The sequence below is a fragment of the Megalobrama amblycephala genome, linkage group LG17, assembly GCF_018812025.1.
Source record: "Megalobrama amblycephala isolate DHTTF-2021 linkage group LG17, ASM1881202v1, whole genome shotgun sequence".
In the NCBI taxonomy this organism is placed as follows: domain Eukaryota; kingdom Metazoa; phylum Chordata; class Actinopteri; order Cypriniformes; family Xenocyprididae; genus Megalobrama; species Megalobrama amblycephala.
In genome coordinates this window covers 991,359-1,014,755 of record NC_063060.1, presented here as the reverse complement: position 1 = coordinate 1,014,755, position 23,397 = coordinate 991,359, and the positions used below count along the sequence as shown (strand labels likewise).

The 23,397-nt window shown below is 35.6% G+C and overlaps 1 protein-coding gene across 3 annotated transcripts in view; it reads left to right on the top strand.

The window, feature by feature from the left end:
• LOC125250197 (transcriptional repressor p66-alpha-like) overlaps positions 1-23,397 on the top strand; it is a 35,319-nt gene that overhangs the window by 9,832 nt on the left and 2,090 nt on the right. Inside the window, exons 2-10 of one of the 3 annotated variants that reach the window (XM_048162667.1) lie at positions 6,938-7,160; positions 12,323-12,446; positions 12,845-12,970; positions 13,533-13,598; positions 13,782-13,907; positions 13,978-14,151; positions 17,122-17,365; positions 19,004-19,353; positions 19,431-19,659. In XM_048162667.1, the coding sequence (XP_048018624.1) occupies positions 6,938-7,160; positions 12,323-12,446; positions 12,845-12,970; positions 13,533-13,598; positions 13,782-13,907; positions 13,978-14,151; positions 17,122-17,365; positions 19,004-19,353; positions 19,431-19,659 (1,662 nt within the window). Of the gene's footprint in view, positions 1-6,937; positions 7,161-12,322; positions 12,447-12,844; positions 12,971-13,532; positions 13,599-13,781; positions 13,908-13,977; positions 14,167-17,121; positions 17,366-19,003; positions 19,354-19,430; positions 19,660-23,397 lie in introns of all 3 variants that reach the window. The other 2 variants (XM_048162668.1, XM_048162666.1) reach the window with 2 other exon arrangements.

Genomic DNA, 23,397 nt, shown 5'->3' with positions numbered 1-23,397 from the left:
TGCAGGGGAGGTCATTACATCACACGCTATAAATACACTGCACAGAGACACTTCCTGTGGCCTGACTGCAGAGAGACAGACAGACAGACATACAGGACTCTGCATGGAGCCAGGTCGGAGGTCATTGTTCGCTCTGTCCGAACACTAGTGAGCTGTCTTGCTGTCTGATCCCTACTAAGGCAGCATACTCATCCTCACTGAAGCAGAACCTCATTCATGACTGATTTAATACAATCACTTGGTATCAGTAGTGAGATGCTTACAGATGCTCCCTATGTAGGCAGATCACTGACGTTTGGAACAGAGAAGCAGAGGTGTGTGTGTGTGTGTGTGTGTGTGTGTGTGTGTGTGTGTGTGTGTGTGTGAGCGAATGTGAGCGATTGAGTATGTGTGTGAGCGAGTGTGCACGAGTGTGTGTGTGTGTGTGAGCGATCAAGTGTGTGTGTGAGCGAGTGTGCACTAGTGTGTGTGTGTGTGAGCGAGTGTGCACGAGTGTGTGTGTGTGTGTGAGCGAGTGTGAGTGATCGAGTGTGTGTGAGCGAGTGCACGAGTGTGTGTGAGCGAGTGCATGAGTGATTGTGTGAGCGAGTGTGCACGAGTGTGTGTGTGTGAGCGAGTGTGCACGAGTGTGTGTGTGTGAGCGAGTGTGAGTGATCGAGTGTGTGTGAGCGAGTGCACGAGTGTGTGCGTGTGAGTGAGCGAGTGTGAATGTGTGAGCGAGTGTGCACGAGTGTGTGTGTGTGTGTGTGTGTGTGAGCGAGTGTGAGCGATCAAGTGTGTGTGAGCGAGTGCACGAGTGTGTGTGTGTGAGTGAGCGAGTGTGAATGTGTGAGCGAGTGTGCACGAGTGTGTGTGTGTGTGTGCGTGTGAGTGAGCGAGTGTGAATGTGTGAGCGAGTGTGCACGAGTGTGTGTGTGTGTGTGTGTGTGAGCGAGTGTGAGCGATCAAGTGTGTGTGAGCGAGTGCACGAGTGTGTGCGTGTGAGTGAGCGAGTGTGAATGTGTGAGCGAGTGTGCACGAGTGTGTGTGTGTGTGTGAGCGAGTGTGAGCGATCAAGTGTGTGTGAGCGAGTGCACGAGTGTGTGCGTGTGAGTGAGCGAGTGTGAATGTGTGAGCGAGTGTGCACGAGTGTGTGTGTGTGTGAGCGAGTGTGCACTAGTGTGTGTGTGTGTGTGTGTGTGTGTGAGCGAGTGTGCACGAGTGTGTGTGTGTGTGAGCGAGTGTGAGTGATCGAGTGTGTGTGAGCGAGTGCACGAGTGTGTGCGTGTGAGTGAGCGAGTGTGAATGTGTGCACGAGTGTGTGTGAGCGATCAAGTGTGTGTGTGTGAGCGAGTGTGCACTAGTGTGTGTGTGTGTGTGTGTGAGCGAGTGTGCACGAGTGTGTGAGTGATCGAGTGTGTGTGAGCGAGTGCACGAGTGTGTGCGTGTGAGTGAGCGAGTGTGAATGTGTGAGCGAGTGTGCACTAGTGTGTGTGTGTGTGTGTGAGCGAGTGTGTGTGAGCGAGTGCACGAGTGTGTGCATGTGAGTGAGTGTGTGTGTGTGTGTGAGCGAGTGTGAGCGATCAAGTGTGTGTGAGCGAGTGTGCACTAGTGTGTGTGTGTGTGTGTGTGTGTGAGCGAGTGTGTGTGAGTGATCGAGTGTGTGTGAGCGAGTGCACGAGTGTGTGCGTGTGAGTGAGCGAGTGTGAATGTGTGAGCGAGTGTGCACTAGTGTGTGTGTGTGTGTGTGTGTGTATGTGTGTGTGTGTGTGTGAGCGAGTGTGTGTGAGCGAGTGCACGAGTGTGTGTGTGTGAGCGAGTGTGTGTGTGTGTGTGAGCGAGTGTGAGCGATCAAGTGTGTGTGAGCGAGTGCACGAGTGTGTGCGTGTGAGTGAGCGAGTGTGAATGTGTGAGCGAGTGTGCACTAGTGTGTGTGTGTGTGTGTGTGAGCGAGTGTGCACAAGTGTGTGTGTGTGTGTGTGTGTGTGAGCGAGTGTGAGCGATCAAGTGTGTGTGAGCGAGTGCACGAGTGTGTGCGTGTTTGTGAGCGATCGTGTGTGAGCGAGTGTACACGAGTGTGTGTGTGTGTGTGTGTGTGTGAGCGAGTGTGAGTGATCGTGTGTGTGTGAGCGAGTGCACGTGTGTGTGAGCGAGTGTGCACGTGTGTGTGTGTGTGTGTGTGTGTGTGTGAGCGAGTGTGAGCGATCAAGTGTGTGTGAGCGAGTGCACGAGTGTGTGCGTGTTTGTGAGCGATCGTGTGTGAGCGAGTGTACACGAGTGTGTGTGCGTGTGTGAGCGAGTGTGAGTGATCGTGTGTGTGTGAGCGAGTGTGCACGAGTGTGTGCGTGTGAGTGAGCGAGTGTGTGATCGAGTGAACGTGAGCGAGTGCACGAGTGTGTGTGAGTGTGTGTGTGTGAGCGAGTGTGAGTGATCGTGTGTGTGTGAGCGAGTGTGCACGAGTGTGTGCGTGTTTGTGTGAGCGAGTATGTGATCGAGTGAACGTGAGCGAGTGCACGAGTGTGTGTGAGTGTGTGTGTGTGTGTGTGAGCGATCGTGTGTGTGTGTGTGTGAGCGAGTGTGCATGAGTGTGTGCGTGTGAGTGAGCGAGTGTGAGTGATTGTGTGTGTGAGCGAGTGTGCACGTGTGTGCGTGTGTGTGTGTGTGAGTGATCGTGCGTGTGTGGGCGAGTGCACGAGTGTGTGTGTGTGTGAGCGATCAAGTGTGTGTGTGTGTGTGTGTGAGCGTGTTTGTGTGAGCGAGTGCACGAGTGAGTGTGTGTGTGTGTGTGAGCGGTGGAGTGTGTGCGTGTGAGCGAGTGTGAGCGATCGAGTGTCTGTGAGAGAGTGTGCACGAGTGTGTGTGTGTGTGTGTATGAGAGATCAAGTGTGAGTGTGTGCGTCAACGAGCGAATGTATGTGAGCGAATGAGTGTGTGTATGTGAGCGAGTGTAAGTGATCGTGTGTGTGTGTGTGTGTGTGTGTGTGTGTGTGTGTGCAGGTGCCCATCTGGTGTCAGTGCAGCGGATGTGGTTGTTTTTGGGCTCACTGATTTGAGGGACTCATCTAGTTCTCGTCATGCATCACTGCAGGAAGCTCTGGCGTCTCAGAGCATAAACCACTGACATTTGCTGCATCAGTTTGTCCCATTATCAGAGGCCTTTGTGTGTGAAGTGCAGTTCAAACACGCTGGAGATACATCTGATGAAGCGTTTGATGGACGTGTCTGCAGTCGAAGTGAAGATGAAGTTATATTTTGGGCATGCTTGCAAACCCTCATGTATTTCCTCCGTGTGTGACGTGGATGTGTGTGTGTGTTGTGGGATGTTTCTCGTTTAAGACTCAGATGTGTGTGTCAGCTGACAGGGGACATGTAACACGACACCTCACCGCCATTTTATCCTCTTCAGACACTCAATATGCAAAGCGTGATGGTCACCTGACCCTCATAACGCTGCTCTGGGTCATTTAGTTGCATGTGTCTTTAGTTGTCAAGAAAAGGAAAAGTGTGTAACAGCTGGAGGAGTGAGTCACTGCTGCGCTGGAATGCTGTGATGATGAGCAGATGAAGCTCACGCTGACACCATCTCAACCATAGACTGTGAAAAAGGTGAAGAATGCGTCTCTGCTTCCTTCAAAATATCCAAAATATCCCAGTAATGGTCATTGCCAACATCATTCAGAGCCCGAGTCTGTGTGGAATCAAGGTCCCGCCCACTCTCACTCACACAGCTGTCAATCATGATGTTACATTCCATTTTTATAGCATCAAAAACAAAACATAAGAACTACCTAAAATGACAAAATAAAATAATTTGAAGTGTAATTAGGTTTTATTAGTTTTACTCGCATCCTATTAGATTACATGGAGAGGGTGGGGTTTATGTCCTGTACTGCAGCCAGCCACCAGGGGGCGATCGACATGCTTTGCTTCACTCGTTTGGAGATCTGAAGCAGGTGACTGTGATTGGATCATTTCTGTCATGTTCAAACACACTAAAACCACTGTTTGACGGACTTCTGAGCATCTCATTGTTCTAACGGCTGTTGAGTTTTATCGCTAATATTTTTATCGTCCGATCGCTAATATTAGTTTACGTCACACAACTTCTTGATGTCCATGTTTCTCGTTTACATTAGTGAAATGACAGATGTTCTCCTGTATTCTGTGCACACACACACACACAATGATAATTCAGATTCACTCCAGTTTTAAAAAGTGATTTGTTACTACTTTGAATTAGGGCTGGATAAAAATATCGATTTCTCGATTTTAATCGATTCTCATTTTTACGAACCGATATCGATTCTTAAATCCCAAGAATCGATTAGTCTAGTCTGTTGTCAGTTGATGAATGAGCAGAATATGTAGCACCTCCCATCCAATAAATTGCAATAATCTGTTACTTTTGATATGAAGCAAAGTCTCAGATTTCAAATGACGTCCATCTTATTATGAGATTCAAAAAATAAATACCGTTTTGGCGCTGTTTAATGTGGCGTGACGGATCGCTTTAGCGCCTCAGTTAAAGAGAAGCATGGGATCATCCTCTCCTCCGCTTTAATACCAGTTACAGCGAAATAAACATGCATGAACATCTGAAGGTATGTTAAAATATACAGTACAACTTACTGAAATCCGTATCATGTCTCGTGTAATCGTTTAATCAGCGTTTCAACCTCAATAAAACAGCTTCAATGTCACGTGACGTCACATTTACCTCAGAAAAACATATTCAGTGACCATAAACTCATTAGTCAGCTAGAAAAGTGACTCTAGAAAGATAAATATAGCTATGCACCGTTACATATTCATTATAATCTTTAATGTTCTTCAATATTTAATGCATGTTTGAATAAATCAGTTATGACAGCCGCGATTTAAATGTTTATATTTCAAAAAAACGAATTGGAGTAGAAATATGATTATGTAATTCTAAACTTTATTTATAATAAAAACATCATTAAGTGTAATTTAAGTGTTTGTATATAAATAAGTTAATTTAACCTTCAATATTATTATAGTAGTACCAACTGACTCTTAATCGATATCGCTTCAAAAGCATGTGAATAGTAATCGAATCGTGAAAATTGTCAATATCCAGCCCTACTTTGAATGTGGCCTAATTTCAGATGAAGAACTTTATTTCTTCTGTAGAACACAAACATTTTTGCGAAACAACTTTTTATTCACAAACGCATTTTGAAGCATCAGTTTTTAGATGCAGTTGAACAGTGAATGTGTGATCTGAGATCGTCAAACAAGCAAAACATAAATGTAAAAACACGTTAATAAAAACACGTTAATATGTGGTTGCCGGGGTCCTCCTCGAGTCTCTTGTGATCTTCTTATCCAGCTGTTTGAGAACTAGTAACAGTAATGCTTGCACTAACCAGCAGCACTAACTAGTGATCTCAGTGTTTTCCTGTTGGGATGTGTCTCTCCTCTCAAAGGGTTAACTCTCCTTGTCGTCTGTCTGTCTCTCTCTCTGTCACGCACACTTACCGGTTTCAACCGGTTCTCAGGAAAGTGTGTTGTGTGCCCCATGGAATCCTGGGAAGGGTCATGTGTGTCTCTGTGATGTCACTGGGTGGGAGAGAGAAAACAACTTGAGTCAGCTTTCCATTATCTGTGTGTGCGTCTGTGTGTGTGTGCGTGTGTGTGTGTGTCTGTGCGCGCGTGTGTGTGTGTGTGTGTGCGCGCACGCGTGTGTGTGCGCGTGTGTGTGTGTGTGCGTGTGTGCGCGTGTGTGTGTGTGTGTGTGCGCGTGTGTGTGTGTGTGCGCGTGTGTGTGTGTGTGCGCGTGTGTGTGTGTGCGCGTGTGTGTGTGTGTGCGCGCGTGTGTGTGTGTGCGCGTGTGTGTGTGTGTGTGTGTGTGCACCGTGACTCTTCCTGTAATTCAGGAAGTGTGCTGATGAGGGTGTGTGTGACGCTCCTGTAGGAATGAGTTGATGTTTTGAGGTTTTCTTTCTTGGTTGCTGAAACTTTCTGTCGTGCTTCAGTCAACAGTCAGACCTGCAGGGAGCCGTACATCTGTCTGTCCTTCCATCTCTCTATCCATCTGTCCTTCTGTCTCTGTCCATCTCTCTATCTCTGTCTGTCCATCTGTCTGTTTGTCCTCTGTCCGTCTCTCTGTCCATCTGTCCTTCCGTCTCTGTCCGTCTATCCATCTGTCCTTCTGTCTCTGTCCATCTCTCTATCTCTGTCTGTCCATCTGTCTGTTTGTCCTCTGTCCTTCTCTCTGTCCATCTGTCCTTCCGTCTCTGTCCGTCTGTCCATCTCTCTGTCCTTCCGTCCGTCTTTCTGTCCATCTGTTCTTCTCTCTGTCCATCTCTCTGTCCGTCTGTCCTTCTTTCTGTCTCTGTCCATCTCTGTCTGTTTTTCCTTCCATCTGTCTGTCCGTCTGTCCATCTGTCCGTCTCTCTATCTCTCTGTCCTTCTGTCTATCTGCCCGTTTGTCCGTCCTTCCATCTGTCCATCTGTCCTTTCATCTGTCTGTTCTCCTCCCCAGTTTAAAGTGAAGACCTGATTGATTTTGATGTGACTGCCCCACTGACCTCTGGGAAATGTGACCGTGTTTCATTTTATCTAAAATCAATACTGAACTGAATTGATCTGAATTTTGACTCTTCTGTAGAGCTGCTTTACAGCTGAATTAGTCTCATATTTGATGACGGTTTTATTTGCACATTTTTGAGGTTAAAAAATGGACGATTTTGTCACATGACCCGTTTCTCCATCCGTGGTCATTGGAACAAACTGACAGTCCATGAAAATCAGTCCACAAAATAGTACAAATTAAAATTTAAAAAGCTGATCTCAGATCAGACCGGTGAAGGTTCATGATTCATCTGCCATCATGAGGATGATGATGCGTTTCCTGTTCAGATCATGATTTCACCATGTTTCAGTGATTTAACAGATGTCACGAGTGATGATGATGTTGTTGTTCTGTGTCCAGCTGCGGTCATGTCTGAGGAGGCGGTGCGGCGGACGCGCAGTCAGAAGCGCGCGCTGGAGAGGGAGTCTCTGCCCGCGGACAGCAAGCGTCTGAAGCTGGATGGTGTCGAGCGGTCCAGAGCGCTTCAGGCCTCCAGCATCCTGAGCGGCGGAGAGGTGAAGGCCACCATCAAAGTGGAGGTCCAGACGAGGGACGAGCCCATGGACGTGAGCGCCGGCAACACGTGAGGAACCTTTACATCAGCCTGAGACCATCAGTGACGTTACTAAACCAATAGGGAAATAAGCCTTCAGGTGTCCAGCATTTCTAACATGAATAACGTGGAATATCTCCGAATTTGTCGATTTTGATGAATAAATAAAAAGTAGGTCAGTACACGTAAATCAAATCGTGATAGAGACGAGTGTCTGTGAATATTAAACCGCAAAAAGACTATTTAAACATCAGTCCTGCATGTTCTGTGTGAATGAATGGTGCAGACGCACGGTTTCATTTCTAACGCACACGTGACGCTCGCGGTGTTTTCAGCCTCTGCCGTCTGACTATATGAGGACGTGAACGCATGAACTTCATCTCCAGAGTCACTTCATCTGCATTTTACCATTTCATTTGAGAAAAACTATCCTCATATCATAAACACACAGAAACTCAAAGGTCTTCACTGCAACCCGTCAAAATAAAAGTTTGGTTTAACTTGAAGAAATTGTGACAGAAATATATTACTGTTGTACAGTAGAATTTAGCTACGTCTCAGTGTAATAATAATACTGACACTAATAATAATAATAATAAATTATTATTATTATTTTTTTTTTTAAAGGAATAATCTCAATTTTTCTTCAATGTTTTAATTTTAACAGTAAAAAAAAGTTGTGCAGAACTTTGTTTGACAAAAAAGTTTGTTTAATGTCATATGATTAAAAGATAAATTAAATTAATATTTTATGCCTTCATTTTTATTGCCCGAAAAATAAAATACACAACACAGAATTTCTGAAAAAAACCAAAAACATTTCATAAAAATGAATTTTTAAAAAAATAAAATAAAAATAAAAATAAATGTTTTTTATTCAATTGGACGTGCTTTTTCATTATTCAAATTTAATTAGGCCTAAACCATTAAAATGGAATACAGAAAACAGAATTTGGTAAAAAAAAAAAAATAATAATAATAAATTTGAGGGGGAAAAAAGTATTTCATAGGGTCCTAAAAAATTAAATTTTTGTTAAACTTTTAATAAATTGTTAAATTTTTAATGATTTAAATTAATTAGACATGCTTTTTGATTAGTAAAATTTAATTTAATCATTAAAATGGAGTCCAAAAAATTTAAATGGGGGGAAAAATGGAATCCAGAAAAATTTAAATGGAAAAAACGGAATTTGGGAAAAAAATAAAACAGAATTTGAAGAAAAAAATTTATTTCATAGGGTCCTAAAAATGTAATTTTTGCTAAACTTTTAATATATTGTTGTTAAATTGTATGAGTTTCATGATTTCGATTACTTAGACATGTATTTTAATTACTAAAATTCAATTTAATCATTAAAATGAAGTGCAAAAAATTTAAATGGGGGGGAAAAATGGAATCCAGAAAAATTAAAATGAAAAAAAATGGAATTTTGGAAAAAATAAAAAAGAATTTGAGGGAAAAAAATGTATTTCATAGGGTCCTAAAAAATGTAATTTTTGTTAAACTTTTAATAAATTGTTGTTCAATTGTATAAGTTTCATGATTTTAATTACTTAGAGATGCATTTTAATTACTAAAATTCAATTTAACCATTAAAATTGAGTCCAAAAAAATTAAAACAGAAAAACATTAATTTGGAAAAAAATAAAACTGAATTTGAGGGTGAAAAAAAGTATTTCATAGGGTCCTAAAAAATGTAATTTTTGTTAAACTTTTAATAAATTGTTGTTAAATTGTATGAGTTTCATGATTTCAGTTACTTAGAGATGCTTTTTAATGACTAAAATTTAATTTAACCATTAAAATGGAGTCCAAAAAAATTAAAACAGAAAAAAATTAATTTGGAAAAAACTAAAACTGAATTTGAGGGGGGAAAAAAAGTATTTCATAGGGTCCTAAAAAATTTAATTTTTGTTAAACTTTTAATAAATTGTTACATTTTTCATGATTTAAATTAATTAGACATGCTTTTTGATTGCTAAAATTTAATTTAACCATTAAAATGGAGGAAATTAAAATGGAAAAAAACAGAATTTGGTTAAAAATAAAACAATAGTGAATCATCACAAAAAAAATTCTCGGCCAGATGTCGATCAAAAGGGCTTCGGTTTGAATTGATTCTCATTTTGATGAACTGAGATTGACACTTTCCATCTTTCTGACTGCGCCGTTTTCAGTTGATTCATGAACAAAACTTCCCTAAACATTATTAGTAGCGCCTGCCGTCCAGTGATCACAATACGCTTCAATGCTTTTAAAACCTCTTTCAGATTCTGACAGTTTTATCATGACATTCAAACAATAAATGTGGTTTAGAGAAGAAAACTCTTATATTATACGATGAGACCGTTATCAGATGTTTGGTGAACGTGAACGTCATCAACAGCTCTATGTGATTTTTGAACAGCATGATGGGTATTTTGATGTTTGCTGGTGATTCATATAGATATTCAATAGGTGCTGCGATCATGCTAAGTGTGGAACAGGAAGTCGTGTGTGTGCGTGTGTGTGTGTGTGTGTGTGTGAGACCAGAATGTTTTTCTTGTAGTCCACAGTCAGTGTGTGAGTTACTGTGTTCTATTAATACACACTATGAGCCGAGTGATAGTTTGACACTAGTGTGTGTGTGTGTGTGTGTGTGTGTGTGTGTGCGCGTGTGTGCGCATGTGTGCGCGTGTGTGTGTGTGTCCTGCCCCCCCCCTCCCCTCCCCAAACTTTCTCCATTTTCTCGCAGCACCTGAACGCTCCTTCACTTCACAAAATGAAGGCCATGTGTCACTAACCGGTTCCAGCCGGCTGGTTGTCATGGTTTCCAGTATGGGAGGGGGAGGGGGTGTCACATGACATCAGGGAACATGCAGTGGGTCACGTGACGTGTGTTTAGTTGGGTGATTAATGCACAGGAAGAGTCTCATCTCACACAAAGACAGTCTTCATGCTGGAGTTCAGTGATCCGTCCTGCGCTCATGGGAAACCAGAACTTCTGCCGCCCGCTTCAAGTTTATTTCTGTAGAGCTGTTCACAATACTGAGTGTTTCAAAGCAGAAAATGTATTCTGTCATCAGTCTGAGATCAAAGTAACATCCCTGTGGCTATAATATAGTTAGTTAACATCATGCATTCAGACATAATGAAGGTTTGGATGTCAGGATAATATTAGGATGGTATATATACGAGTTTTGTGTGTCGATCCACAGTTGCCCTCATCCTTGCAATTGTCGCCTGAAAGCATCACAAATGCTGCATTCAAACTTTTTAGAAACAGTGAAGCAGAAGAATTGCCGTAGCTGCTGTTCATTGCAGATATGATGATCATGTGTGTTTGTTTGTTTCATCAGATATGATTGTAATAAGTTTATGTGAATGCTCGGCTCAAGAGCAAGTTGATTCTGTCCTTTAAGAGCCCTGAGATTGAAGTCCCAGCATTACTAGCGCTCAGTTTCGTTTGCATGCTGGCTGAACTCAACACACGCTCGGCTTTCACTTTCACTTTATATTCACCGGTGTGCGGCGTACGTGTCCCTCGTTAACTTACATGTTAGGATCCTTTATTCCAGGGCTTCAAGCTAATAATTCATTAAATACTAAACATTTTAATTTTTAAATAAATATTAATATATTATAATTATATTATATAAATTATCTAAAATATTTATTTAAATAAATATGCATTTATTTTTAAATACATATTAATATATTAATTATATTATATAAATTATGTAAATGTTTATTCAAATAAACTTATATATTTTTAAATGTATATATATATTTATATATTTTATCATATAAAATATTTATTTAAATAAACGTATTTAATTTAAAATAAATAATAATGTATTATTACATATTAATTCATTATATAAATTATATTACACAATTATGTAAAATATTTATTTAAATGTACTTATTTTAAATACATTTTAATATGTTATAATTATAGTACATAAATTATCATATAAACTTGTATTTATTTAAATAATGTTATTACATATGAATATATTATATAAATTATATTACATAAATTATTATATCAAATATTTAAATAAATAAACATGTATTTATTTTTAAATAAATATTAATATATTATTTACATAATATATTACAAGAATTATATAAATTATTATATCAAATATTTATTTAAACATTTTTTAATGAATATAAATATAAATTCATTATATAAATTATATTACACTATTATACAAAATATGTATTTAAATAAACATATTTTAATATATGATAATTATATTACATAAATTATCATATAAAATATTTATTTAAATAAACATGTATTTAATTTAAAATAAATATTAATATATTATCACATTAATATATATAAATTATTTTATAAAATATTTATTTAAAAATAAAAATTAGTATATTACATATTAAAATGCTATTATAATTATATTATATAAATTATTATATAAAACATTTATTTAAATAAACAATCATGTATTTATTATTTAAATATGAATATATTATTACATATTAATATATTATATAAATTATTATATTATATAAATGTTTAGTTAAATAAATGTTTACCTGCATGTCATGTGACCAACAACTGAGAGCTGTAAACATGCAAACACTTAATGATGTCATTTGTCGAATTTCATACAGAAATTTACTCTTAAAGATATTTTTAATTCTGTTCATTTGTTGAATTAGTGATGTTTGCTCATCACAAGTACCAGCTTCAGCTTGTGAAATCTCTCATTACATCTTTAAAAAACACCTTGAATCAGAATATCTTCCTCTTGCAGCATCTCTTCTCTGATGATGAGGGCGGGGCAACCTGTCACTCACATGAGATCCACCAATAGCAAACCACAACCATCCAATCAATTCCAAAATCAAAAGGCGACATCAGGCTGATCTGTTCGCTGTCTTAAGGTTGCTCACATCTGTGTGTGAGGACACCAGTCATGTGATCCGCTGAGATCAAAGCTGATTGGATTATTTAATATCTGTCCCCCTCTAGTGGACACCAGCAGCCGGTCACGCCTGATTGATTTCTGAAAGATCACTAACCCCAGCAGAGAAAGAGCAGACGCGCTAGTTCAGATGAGAATAATCAGACAAACCGCAGCGCTCGTCACATGATTATTTCTGTAGCATGTGCTGTACAGGTAAAATGATCATGTGACTCTCAGCACTCTGATTCTGTTGGCCGTGTGTTTGATTACAGTGAGATGAAGAGAGAGAGGAGGTCTCCGTCGCCTGATGATGTCATCGTGCTGTCGGACGAGGCGCCCAGTCCGAAGGTGAACGGCGGGAATCACTTAAAAGAGCTGGACACGGATCTGCTGATGGTAAACACCTGATCCTCTGCTGCGTTACGTTTATTCAGTCAGCTGACGCTTTCATCCAGGGTAATGGAGCGAGCGCTTCATCCTAAAGAGGGAGTAAACACCAGAAGTGCTGGGAGTACAAAGTTTCAGGCATCGATCGGAACAGGGAAGGATTAAGGAATAGTGTAGAAGATGATTTATTTTTCAGGAGCTGCAGGACCTTTGATACGAGCAACACCTGACTGCTTTTACTGCTCGAGCCGCACACCTTCATTCGTTATGGGTCGTGCTGTACAGAATGTGTTTGTATACATGCACTACTTGTTGTAGATACAACTTTTAATTGTATATTTTCTGGTGTGTGTGTGTGTGTGTGTGTGTGTGTGTGTGTGTGTGTGTGTGTGTGTGTGTGTGTGTAGAGGAGTTCTGCAGAGGAGCGCAAGCGTGTCGTTAAGCAGCTGAAGGAGGAGCTGCGCTTAGAGGAAGCCAAACTGATCCTGCTGAAGAAAATCAGACACAGTCAAATACACAAAGACTCACAGAAGGTACACAAACACACACACTCTTTCTCTCTCACACACTCACAGACACACTCTCTCAAACACACACACTCAGACACACTGTTCTCAAACAGACACACACACACACACTCACAGACACATTCAAACACACACACACAAACGCACACTCTCACACACACACAAATCTCAAACACACACACTCACAGAGACTCTCAAACACACACTCACAGACACACTCTCAATGACACACACACACACACACACTCACACTCACACAGACACACTCTCTCTCAAACTCACACACTCACCGACACACTCTCAAACACACACTCTCAAACACACAGTCACACACACTCTCACAAACACACACTCTCAAACACACACACACTCTCAAATTCACACACTCACCGACACACACTCACACACACTCTCACAAACACACACACACACACACACACACACACACACTCACACACACTCTCTCACACACACACACACACACACAGTATTATTTGGTGATGTGATAATCAAGCGCTGCAGTGTCAGTGTGAGTTGATGAGGTTTATTGTGTCGTGTCTCTGATCAGCCGGCGGTTTCTGTGTCCAACACTCCTCTGGTGAAGAGCTCTGCTACTGCTAAAGCTGCACAACCTGTGAGTCCATTAAACACACACACACACACACACACACACACTGTCACACACTCAAAATATGACAATAAAGATAGAGCACAACGCTCGCAACACGAAGGTCATGGCTTCGATCCACAGGGAGTGCATGAACTGATATGATGTATATCTGTCGTGAAGTGACGAGGATTGTTGAATGTGGTTCAGCAGGTGGTTTCCGCTCGGGCTTCTGGGACGGTGATTCCTCCTCCGCTGGTGCGCGGCGGTCAGGTGTCCAAACCGGGCTCTGCGAGCGCTCAGATCATCATGCCTCCGCTGGTCAGAGGAGCTCAGGTGGGTCAAACGCCGGCCGTGCGTCTCGTTCCCCGTGTGGAGCAGGCAGTGACGCTCTCTCCTCCTCTAGTCGATCTCCGTGTCGCCGCAGCAGATCTCCAGCCTGAGACAGCAGCAGAACTCCACGTCAGGTCCTCCTCCGCTCCTGCTCGCGCCCAGAGCCACCGTGACCGGCGTCCAGGGACACAAGATCATCCAGCCCGGCCTCATACGCATGGCCACCATCCCCAGCGCCAGCCTGCTGGTCAGCATCAATCAGGTGCCTTCATCAGATCACAAAATCAAAATCAAGATCCTTTAATAGAGAAAAGCATCAAAAATCCAGATTCAGTGTTTTTGGAAACGTTGAGATATCTGACTAATTATGACAATGTTTATTTTATTGCACTTGATCTGTTTGCATCTGTAGATTTCAGATCTCTTTACACACACCAAACTTTACAGCTTTATTCATATCTATATTCAAATATCATTTGCCTGAATTATACAACATTTAATTCCTGAAAACATGGTGGGAATGTGATGCTTTCTGATTTATACCCTCTGGAATATGTCGACAAAATCAAACAGGAATTATAAATCTTGCTTTATCCAATGTTCAGATTTCTGTTCTGGAAATGTATGCAAATTAGCAGAAATTTAATTAGACAGTGCCTCATTTGCATATTCAAACATAACATTTAAATAAATGTGTACTTAATGTAATCAAAAAGCTGGGGGAAATATGCTGATATCTAGGCTATTAGTTGTTGTGTTGTTTTACCCTGTTCACCTGTGGTGTCTTGCCTTAAAAAGTTTGTAAAATGTCTTCAATTTGACGACTGATAATATAAATAATCATTATTTATAATATGATAATGATTTAACTAATCATATAATTTATATTATTATTATTTTCATATTATTTTTTATCATATTCTAATATAGTATTTTCATATTATTCAAATAATTTTGATAAAATATTATTTTCATATTATTTATATTATTATTATCATATTTTCATAATCATATTATTGTAATATTATATTCTTTTCATATTATTCATATCATTTTTGATCATATTAAAATATTATTTTCATATTTATATTATTATGATAATATTATGATATTTTTCATAATATTCATATTATTGTAATATCATATTTTTATATTATTTTATTATTTTTATCAAATAATATATATTTTTATATTATTCATATACTTTTTGAATATAATATTATTTTCATATTTATATTATAATATTATATTTTCAAAATATTCATGATTGTAATATTATCATATTCTTTTCATATTATTATTTGTATCATATATTTTCATATTCATATAATTTTTGATCATATTCAAATATTATTTTCATATGAATATTATTATGATAATATTATATTTTCATAATATTCATATTATTGTAATATCATATTTTTATATTATTTTATTATTTTTATCAAATAATATGTATTTTTATATTATTCATATACTTTTTGAATATAATATTATTTTCTTATTATTTATATTATCATAATATTATCATATTTTCAGTATATTCATGATTGTAATATTATCATATTCTTTTCATATTATTATTTGTATCATATATTTTCATATTCATATAATTTTTGACCATATTAAAATATTATTTTATATATTTATATTATTATTATTATCATAATACCTTTGCATAATATTCATATTATTGTAATATTATATTCTCTTCATATTATAATTTTTTTATCATATTATATTATTTTCATATTATTCACATCATTTTTGATCATAGTAAATATCATTTTCATATTTATATATAATAATATTATCATATTCTCTTCATATAATTATCATATTATATTATTTTCATATTATTCATATCATTTTTGATCATATTAAAATATTATTTTCATATTTATATTATTATGATAATATTATGATATTTTTCATAATATTCATATTATTGTAATATCATATTTTTATATTATTTTATTATTTTTATCAAATAATATATATTTTTATATTATTCATATACTTTTTGAATATAATATTATTTTCATATTTATATTATAATATTATATTTTCAAAATATTCATGATTGTAATATTATCATATTCTTTTCATATTATTATTTGTATCATATATTTTCATATTCATATAATTTTTGATCATATTCAAATATTATTTTCATATGAATATTATTATGATAATATTATATTTTCATAATATTCATATTATTGTAATATCATATTTTTATATTATTTTATTATTTTTATCAAATAATATGTATTTTTATATTATTCATATACTTTTTGAATATAATATTATTTTCTTATTATTTATATTATCATAATATTATCATATTTTCAGTATATTCATGATTGTAATATTATCATATTCTTTTCATATTATTATTTGTATCATATATTTTCATATTCATATAATTTTTGACCATATTAAACTATTATTTTATATATTTATATTATTATTATTATCATAATACCTTTGCATAATATTCATATTATTGTAATATTATATTCTCTTCATATTATAATTTTTTTATCATATTATATTATTTTCATATTATTCACATCATTTTTGATCATAGTAAATATCATTTTCATATTTATATATAATAATATTATCATATTCTCTTCATATAATTATCATATTATATTATTTTCATATTATTCATATCATTTTTGATCATATTAAAATATTGTTTTCATATTATTTATATTATCATTACCATAATAATATTACCACATTTTCATAATATTCATATTATTGTAATATTATCATATTCTCTTCATATTATTATTATTTTATTTTTATATTATAATATATTATTTTTATAGTATTCATATAATATTTGATCATATTAAAATATTGTTTTCATAATATTTATATTATTATTATCATAATAATATTTTCATGATATTCATATTATTGTAATATTAGAGATGAGCAGCTCGTGTTGGAACAGATCTTCATAGCTGCACAATATAAATGACTGTTTGTAAAGTTACAGAAGCACTGCAGGATTATTTTTCTCTCTCTCTGAATGTCGTTCATTGTAAGAATCGTCTTTGTTTACCACAGAAACGAATCATTACCAGTAGAATCCCATCTAGTAATGATGACAGTGTGAACGCAGCATCTGATCCAGTGTCTGTTTACTGGCGTTCCAGATAAACTCTGCTAATGATAACTCGCTGTGCTGTTCCCGCAGGCCGCAGGAGCAAACCTCAAGTCCTCCAGCGCCGCGTCGAACGCTAGCGAATCTCCGGCCAGCCGTCAGGCGGCGGCGAAACTGGCGCTGCGCAAACAGCTGGAGAAAGCGCTGCTGGAGATCCCGCCGCCCAAACCGCCCGCGCCCGAGTTCAACTTCCTGCCGTCGGCTGCCAATAACGAGTTCATCTACCTGCTGGGGCTGGAGGAGGTGGTGCAGAACCTGCTGGAGTCTCTGGGCCGAGGTACAGGAGATCATCATCTGCATGTTTATAATGTCTTAATATCTTAATGCGACAATAAATACGATTAACAGATTATAAACCGCACCTGCGTCAGATCCTCCTGATGATGCTGACAGAATAATATATCAGAATCAGGATCTGCATTTGAAGTCCATCTGCATGTTTATTTATTATTATCATATTATTGTTTTCATATTATTATTATTATTGTCATTTTTGTCATATTATTATATTATCACATTATTATTTTCATTTTATTCATATTATTATAATCATATTATTTTTGTCATTGTTATTATAATATTTTCATATTATTCATATATTTTTCATATTTTATTACATTTTATCACATTATTGCTATTTTTAATTCTATAATATCATATTAATTCATTAATGTTAATATTATTGTAATATTATCATATTATTCATATATTATTATTATTGTCATAAGTCATATTATTTTCATATTATTATTTTCATATCATATTTTATTTTATTTTTATCATATTATAATATATTATTTTCATATTCATATAATTTTTGATAATATATTGTTTTCATATTTATATTATCATAATATATTTTCATAATATTCATATTATTGTAATGTATTCTTTTCTTCTTATTATTATTTTTATATTATTTTTCATATTGTGATATTAACTTATTGTTTTCATATTACCAATTTTATTATTATTATTGTAATATTATAATTTTTCATATATTATTTTCACATTATTTTTTCCATATTATTTATTTCTATTATTTTTATTCTATAATAATAGCATATTTATTAATGATTATAATATTATCATATTATTAATCTATTATTATTATTATTATTATTATTTTCATATCATATTATTTTATTATTTTTATCGTATTATAATATATTATTTTCATATTCATATAATTCTCGATCATAATAAAATATTGTTTTCATAATATTTATATTATCATAATATTATCATATTTTCAAAATATTAATGATTTCAAAAATTCATATTATTATTTGTATCATATATTTTCATAAATAATTTTTTATCATATTAAAATATTATTTTCATATTATTGTAATATTATCATATTATTAATCTATTATTATTATTATTATTATTATTATTATTTCCATATCATATTACTTTATAATTTTTATCGTATAATATATTATTTTCATATTCATATAATTCTCAATCATAATAAAATATTATTTTCATATTTCATATTATTGTAATATTATCATATTATTAATCTATTATTATTATTATTATTTCCATATCATATTACTTTATTATTTTTATCGTATAATATATTATTTTCAAATTCATATACTTCTCGATCATAATAAAACATTATTTTCAATTTATTTATATATTATTATCATATCATATTTTCATAATATTCATATTATTGTAATATATTGTTTTCATATTATTATTATTATTATTATTATTATTATTATATTATTATCATATTGTAATATTGTTTTCATATTATTCATGTTGTTATTATTAGTAGTATAGTAATAATCATACAGTGATGTTATCATATTCATATTTCATAATATTCATGAATGTGTGTGCGTGTGTGTGTGTGTGTGTGTGTGTGTGTGTGTGTGTGTGTGTGTGTGTGTCTCAGGTAAACAGGGTCTGTACGCCGGTTTAGTGGTCAGCGCCGGAGAGCCGTCCTGCTGCTCTCAGTGTAAGACGGACTTCACCTGCCGCTGGCGCAAAGACAAGGGCGGAGCCACGATGTGTGAGCAGTGCATGTCGTCCAATCACAAGAAGGTCCTGAAGGCCGAGCACACCAATCGGCTGAAGGCGGCGTTCGTGAAGGCGCTCCAGCAGGAGCAGGAGATTGAGCAGCGCATCCTGCAGCAGGCCACGCCCCCTGCCTCTTCATCATCATCCTCCTCCTCCTCTGCTCACGGGGTGAAACAGCGCTCGCTGCAGCAGACGATGAGCCGCCACCCTGCAGCCATCAAACAGGTGAGGCGTCGCTGCACCGCTGCGTGAAGCCGGCTGTGTTTGTTCGGCAGGAAATGATGCAGATGTTTTTCCTCCAGGTTTCTCCGTCGTCCCGTAGCGTGCAGCAGTCTGCGGCCGGGATACGCGCCGTCCCGCACTCCTTCTCGCCCTCCTCTCAACTGCAGAACGCAGTGGCGGCCGCCGCACTGGTCAACAGGCCAGGTAAGCATGCAGTGCATCAGGGGTCAAAGGTCAGCAGAGGCAGCAGCAGGAGCGCCGACCCCATGACCTCCTCCGGCTGGAGGAAGCGGAGCCGCGGCGCAGCAGGTAGATTCTGGTCAAAACTCCCTCGACGACACGATGATCGCTTCATTTGTTTTTATGCTTTCAGGTTTCGTTTCAGTTTTAGTTCATTTTTTAGTAACTTTTTCTTCTAAATATAATTATTTTATTATTATTTCCCGGTCTGGACGGCGTGCTGTCAATCAGACCTCAGGAACCGCCCAAAATACCACAATAACCAATCAGGGGGAAAAAGAAACATTTTTTTAAAGTCGCGTGGGAATCGCTTTTCAGGGTCAGAGTTCATGAGGTTTCCTTAAAGACAGTTCCTGTGAGCTACAAGGGCGTTAATCGATGCTTTATGCTTTTGTTGTTTGCATTATTTCAACTTATTATTTTTAAAATAATCAAATTTAACAGCAGAATTGAAAAACTGCATTACCCATGATTCTGTGCAGAAAATTCCACCAATCAGAGAGTTCTCTTTAGCTCTATAATATTACATCACATTATTATTTTCATGTTATTCATACTGTAATCATATTATTATTATTTTTATCATATTATCACATTATTATTTTAATATTATCTAAATTATTATTATTGTAATATATTATTTTCATATTATTTATATTTTTCATATATTATTATTTTCACATTATTTTTTTATTACTATTATTTTTATTCTATAATGACATATTAATTTATTAATGTTCATATTATTGTAATATCATATCAATTTATTATTATCTTCATACTTGTATATTTTTTTATCTTATCATATTATTTATATTATTATATTTGTCATATAATAATAATGTCATATTATTTTCATATTATTATTATCTGTCTCCTTTCACTCTCAAAACATGTATATGGGTGATTCTACAGAATCGGTGTAAACTGCTGTCCCATAAAACACATTTAAAAGGCACTTAAGTATTCAAATTTTTGATGTTTATTAAAATCCTTCTATTATCTACGGAAGAGGATTAGGGCCAAGCAATAATAAAAAAATAAAACCATCTCGAGATTAAAGTTGTTAAATTACGAGAAAAAAGTCATTAAATTATGAGAACAAATTCGTAATTTAACGACTTTTTTCTCAACATTTTATCTCGACTTTTTTCTTGAAATTTAACAACATTTTTCTCGTAATTTAACGACTTTTTTCTCGTAATTTAATGACTTTATTCTCAACATTTTATCTCGACTTTTTTCTCGAAATTTAACAAGTTTTTTTCTCGTAATTTAACGAGTTTATTCTCAACATTTTATCTCGTTTTTTTCTTGAAATTTAACATTTTTCTCATAATTTAACGAATTTGTTCTCGTAATTTAACGACTTTTTTCTCGTAATTTAATGACTTTATTCTCAACATTTTATCTCGACTTTTTTCTCGAAATTTAACAAGTTTTTTTCTCGTAATTTAACGAGTTTATTCTCAACATTTTATCTCGTTTTTTTCTTGAAATTTAAAATTTTTCTCATAATTTAACGAATTTGTTCTCGTAATTTAACGACTTTTTTCTCGTAATTTAATGACTTTATTCTCAACATTTTATCTCGACTTTTTTCTCGAAATTTAACGAGTTTTTTCTTGAAATTTAACAACTTTAACCTCGAGATGGTTTTATTTTTTTATTATTGCTTGGCCCTAATCCTCTTCCGTAATTATCTGTTGAATCCCACAATAATATTTAAAATATCAGTAAGATTAATATATTTAAAATCATCATTTATTGGGTACTTTCAATTGGGAGGAGTCTGTCCTGAACCCTAAACACTAAATTTCAACTGAAAATATTAAAGTCATTTTTGTAATTTTTTCCATTGTTGTTTTTAAATATATATTTTTGATTTTTAAAAAATTGAAGTTAAAAAAATTTTTTTTATTTTATTTTATTTTATTTTATTTTATTTTATTTTATTTTATTTTATTTTATTTTATTTTATTTTATTTTATTTTATTTTATTTTATTTTATTTTATTTTATTTTATTTTATTTTATTTTATTTTAAATCATGAAACTTAATGTAAAAAAAAAAAAAAAAAAAAAAAGTGTCCCTACCGGAACAGTGTGTGTTTTAGTTCATTGAAATGAGACTGATTTTAACACACTTCTACATTTCTGATCAGGAAATATTCCTCTCACAGCCTCTCTTTCACAGCAGATAGATCATCATTCTGAGTTAAATGTGTTCAAAAGTCTGAAAATCTGTGTGCAACTTTAAGGTCACTAACAAAACGCAATTAAACAAACTTTTTTGGGTGTTACATAAATTTAGTTTTTATGTGTGTAACAAACTGTGTTAGATAACATGTGCTGATTTTCTGAGCGGCAATTAAGCAAACTTGGTGAAGTTTGGACAAAACAAAACATAATCATTTATTTAAGTGAAATAAACACAATTCCAGTTTAAATTTAGTTTTTATGTTTTGTGTGAGTAAATTGTGTCATGTGATGTGGTCATTACCGACACATTACTGTCATGACCGAAACTTCAGAACTGTGTTAGATAACCATGTGCTGATTATCATCTTTGATAAACTTTAGACTTTACAAAGAAAGATTGGATTCAAAATACAACAAATCTCATAAATCACACTTGAAATATTGTTAAAATTAGGGGCCAAGCACCAGGTGCGGAGGCACCTAGTTATTGTGGCGTTCTTTTTTTTTTTTTTTTTTTATTAAAGTCTATGACAGCCCATAGAACCGCTTCGGGAAAGTTATGAAATTGGCACCAGTTAGAGGACAGTCTGAGCTATGTCCATGCAAATTTGGTCTCTATCTCAATCCCTTTAGCGAAGTTCCAAAGTTGCACTTATGTAGCTAATAACTTTTGACGTAATCATTCTTTTTTCCTCTGATTCCTTGGGTCAAGACGAATCGATTGCACCATATGACGTCATTTTCCGTCATGAAAATTTTTCCGCCATTTTGAATTTTCTGAAAAACGTACTTTTTCACTCGTCCTAGGCCGTTATCATTTCACGAAAATTGAACCAGATATCTTCAGACCATGCCGACAAAAATATGGAACAAGTTGATTCCTCAACCGTTTTCGAAAAACACGCGCAAATTGTACAGTGCTTGTGAAAATAGACATGCTGTATCTCCGCAACGCTTTATCGTATTCAGACCAAACTTGGTACCTGTTCACAAGCATGACCTGAGGCAACAAGCGTTTCGGCGCAGCGCCACCTTTGCGGAGATAGAAAAATTTATGTTTTTGCTTATAACTTCGATGGGTTTGGCCAAAAATTAAATTTGGTCTCGTTGGATTCGGGGCATCATGCTGAGTGTGCTAACCAATTTTCCCATATCGGACATTTTGGCCGTCGGCCATTTTGAATTTTGTGCTAAAATGCTGTATTTTACGAACGCATTACCGTATCGTTACGAAACTTGGTATGGGTCATCAGCACAATGCCCTGAAGGAGCCTGAGAAGTTTCGGACCAGCGCCACTTGTGGTCAAAGTACAAAAATGCTAATAACTTTTGACTATGTTAACTGATTGGAATGAATCTGGTCTCAGTAGATTCTGTGGGTCATGCTGAGAAAATAGATATCAAGTTTGCCATGTCAGCTGAACTTCCTGTCCGCCAATTGTTTTTCTTTAAAAACCTACTTTTTCGAACTCCTCCTAGACCGTTGCTCCGATTTTCACCAAAATCGAACCGTATCATCTTCAGACCATGCCGACAAAAAGTTATGGATTTCAAGTCGATAAGTCAAACCGTTTTCGTATGCCGGAGCAAAGAATTTGAGATATGA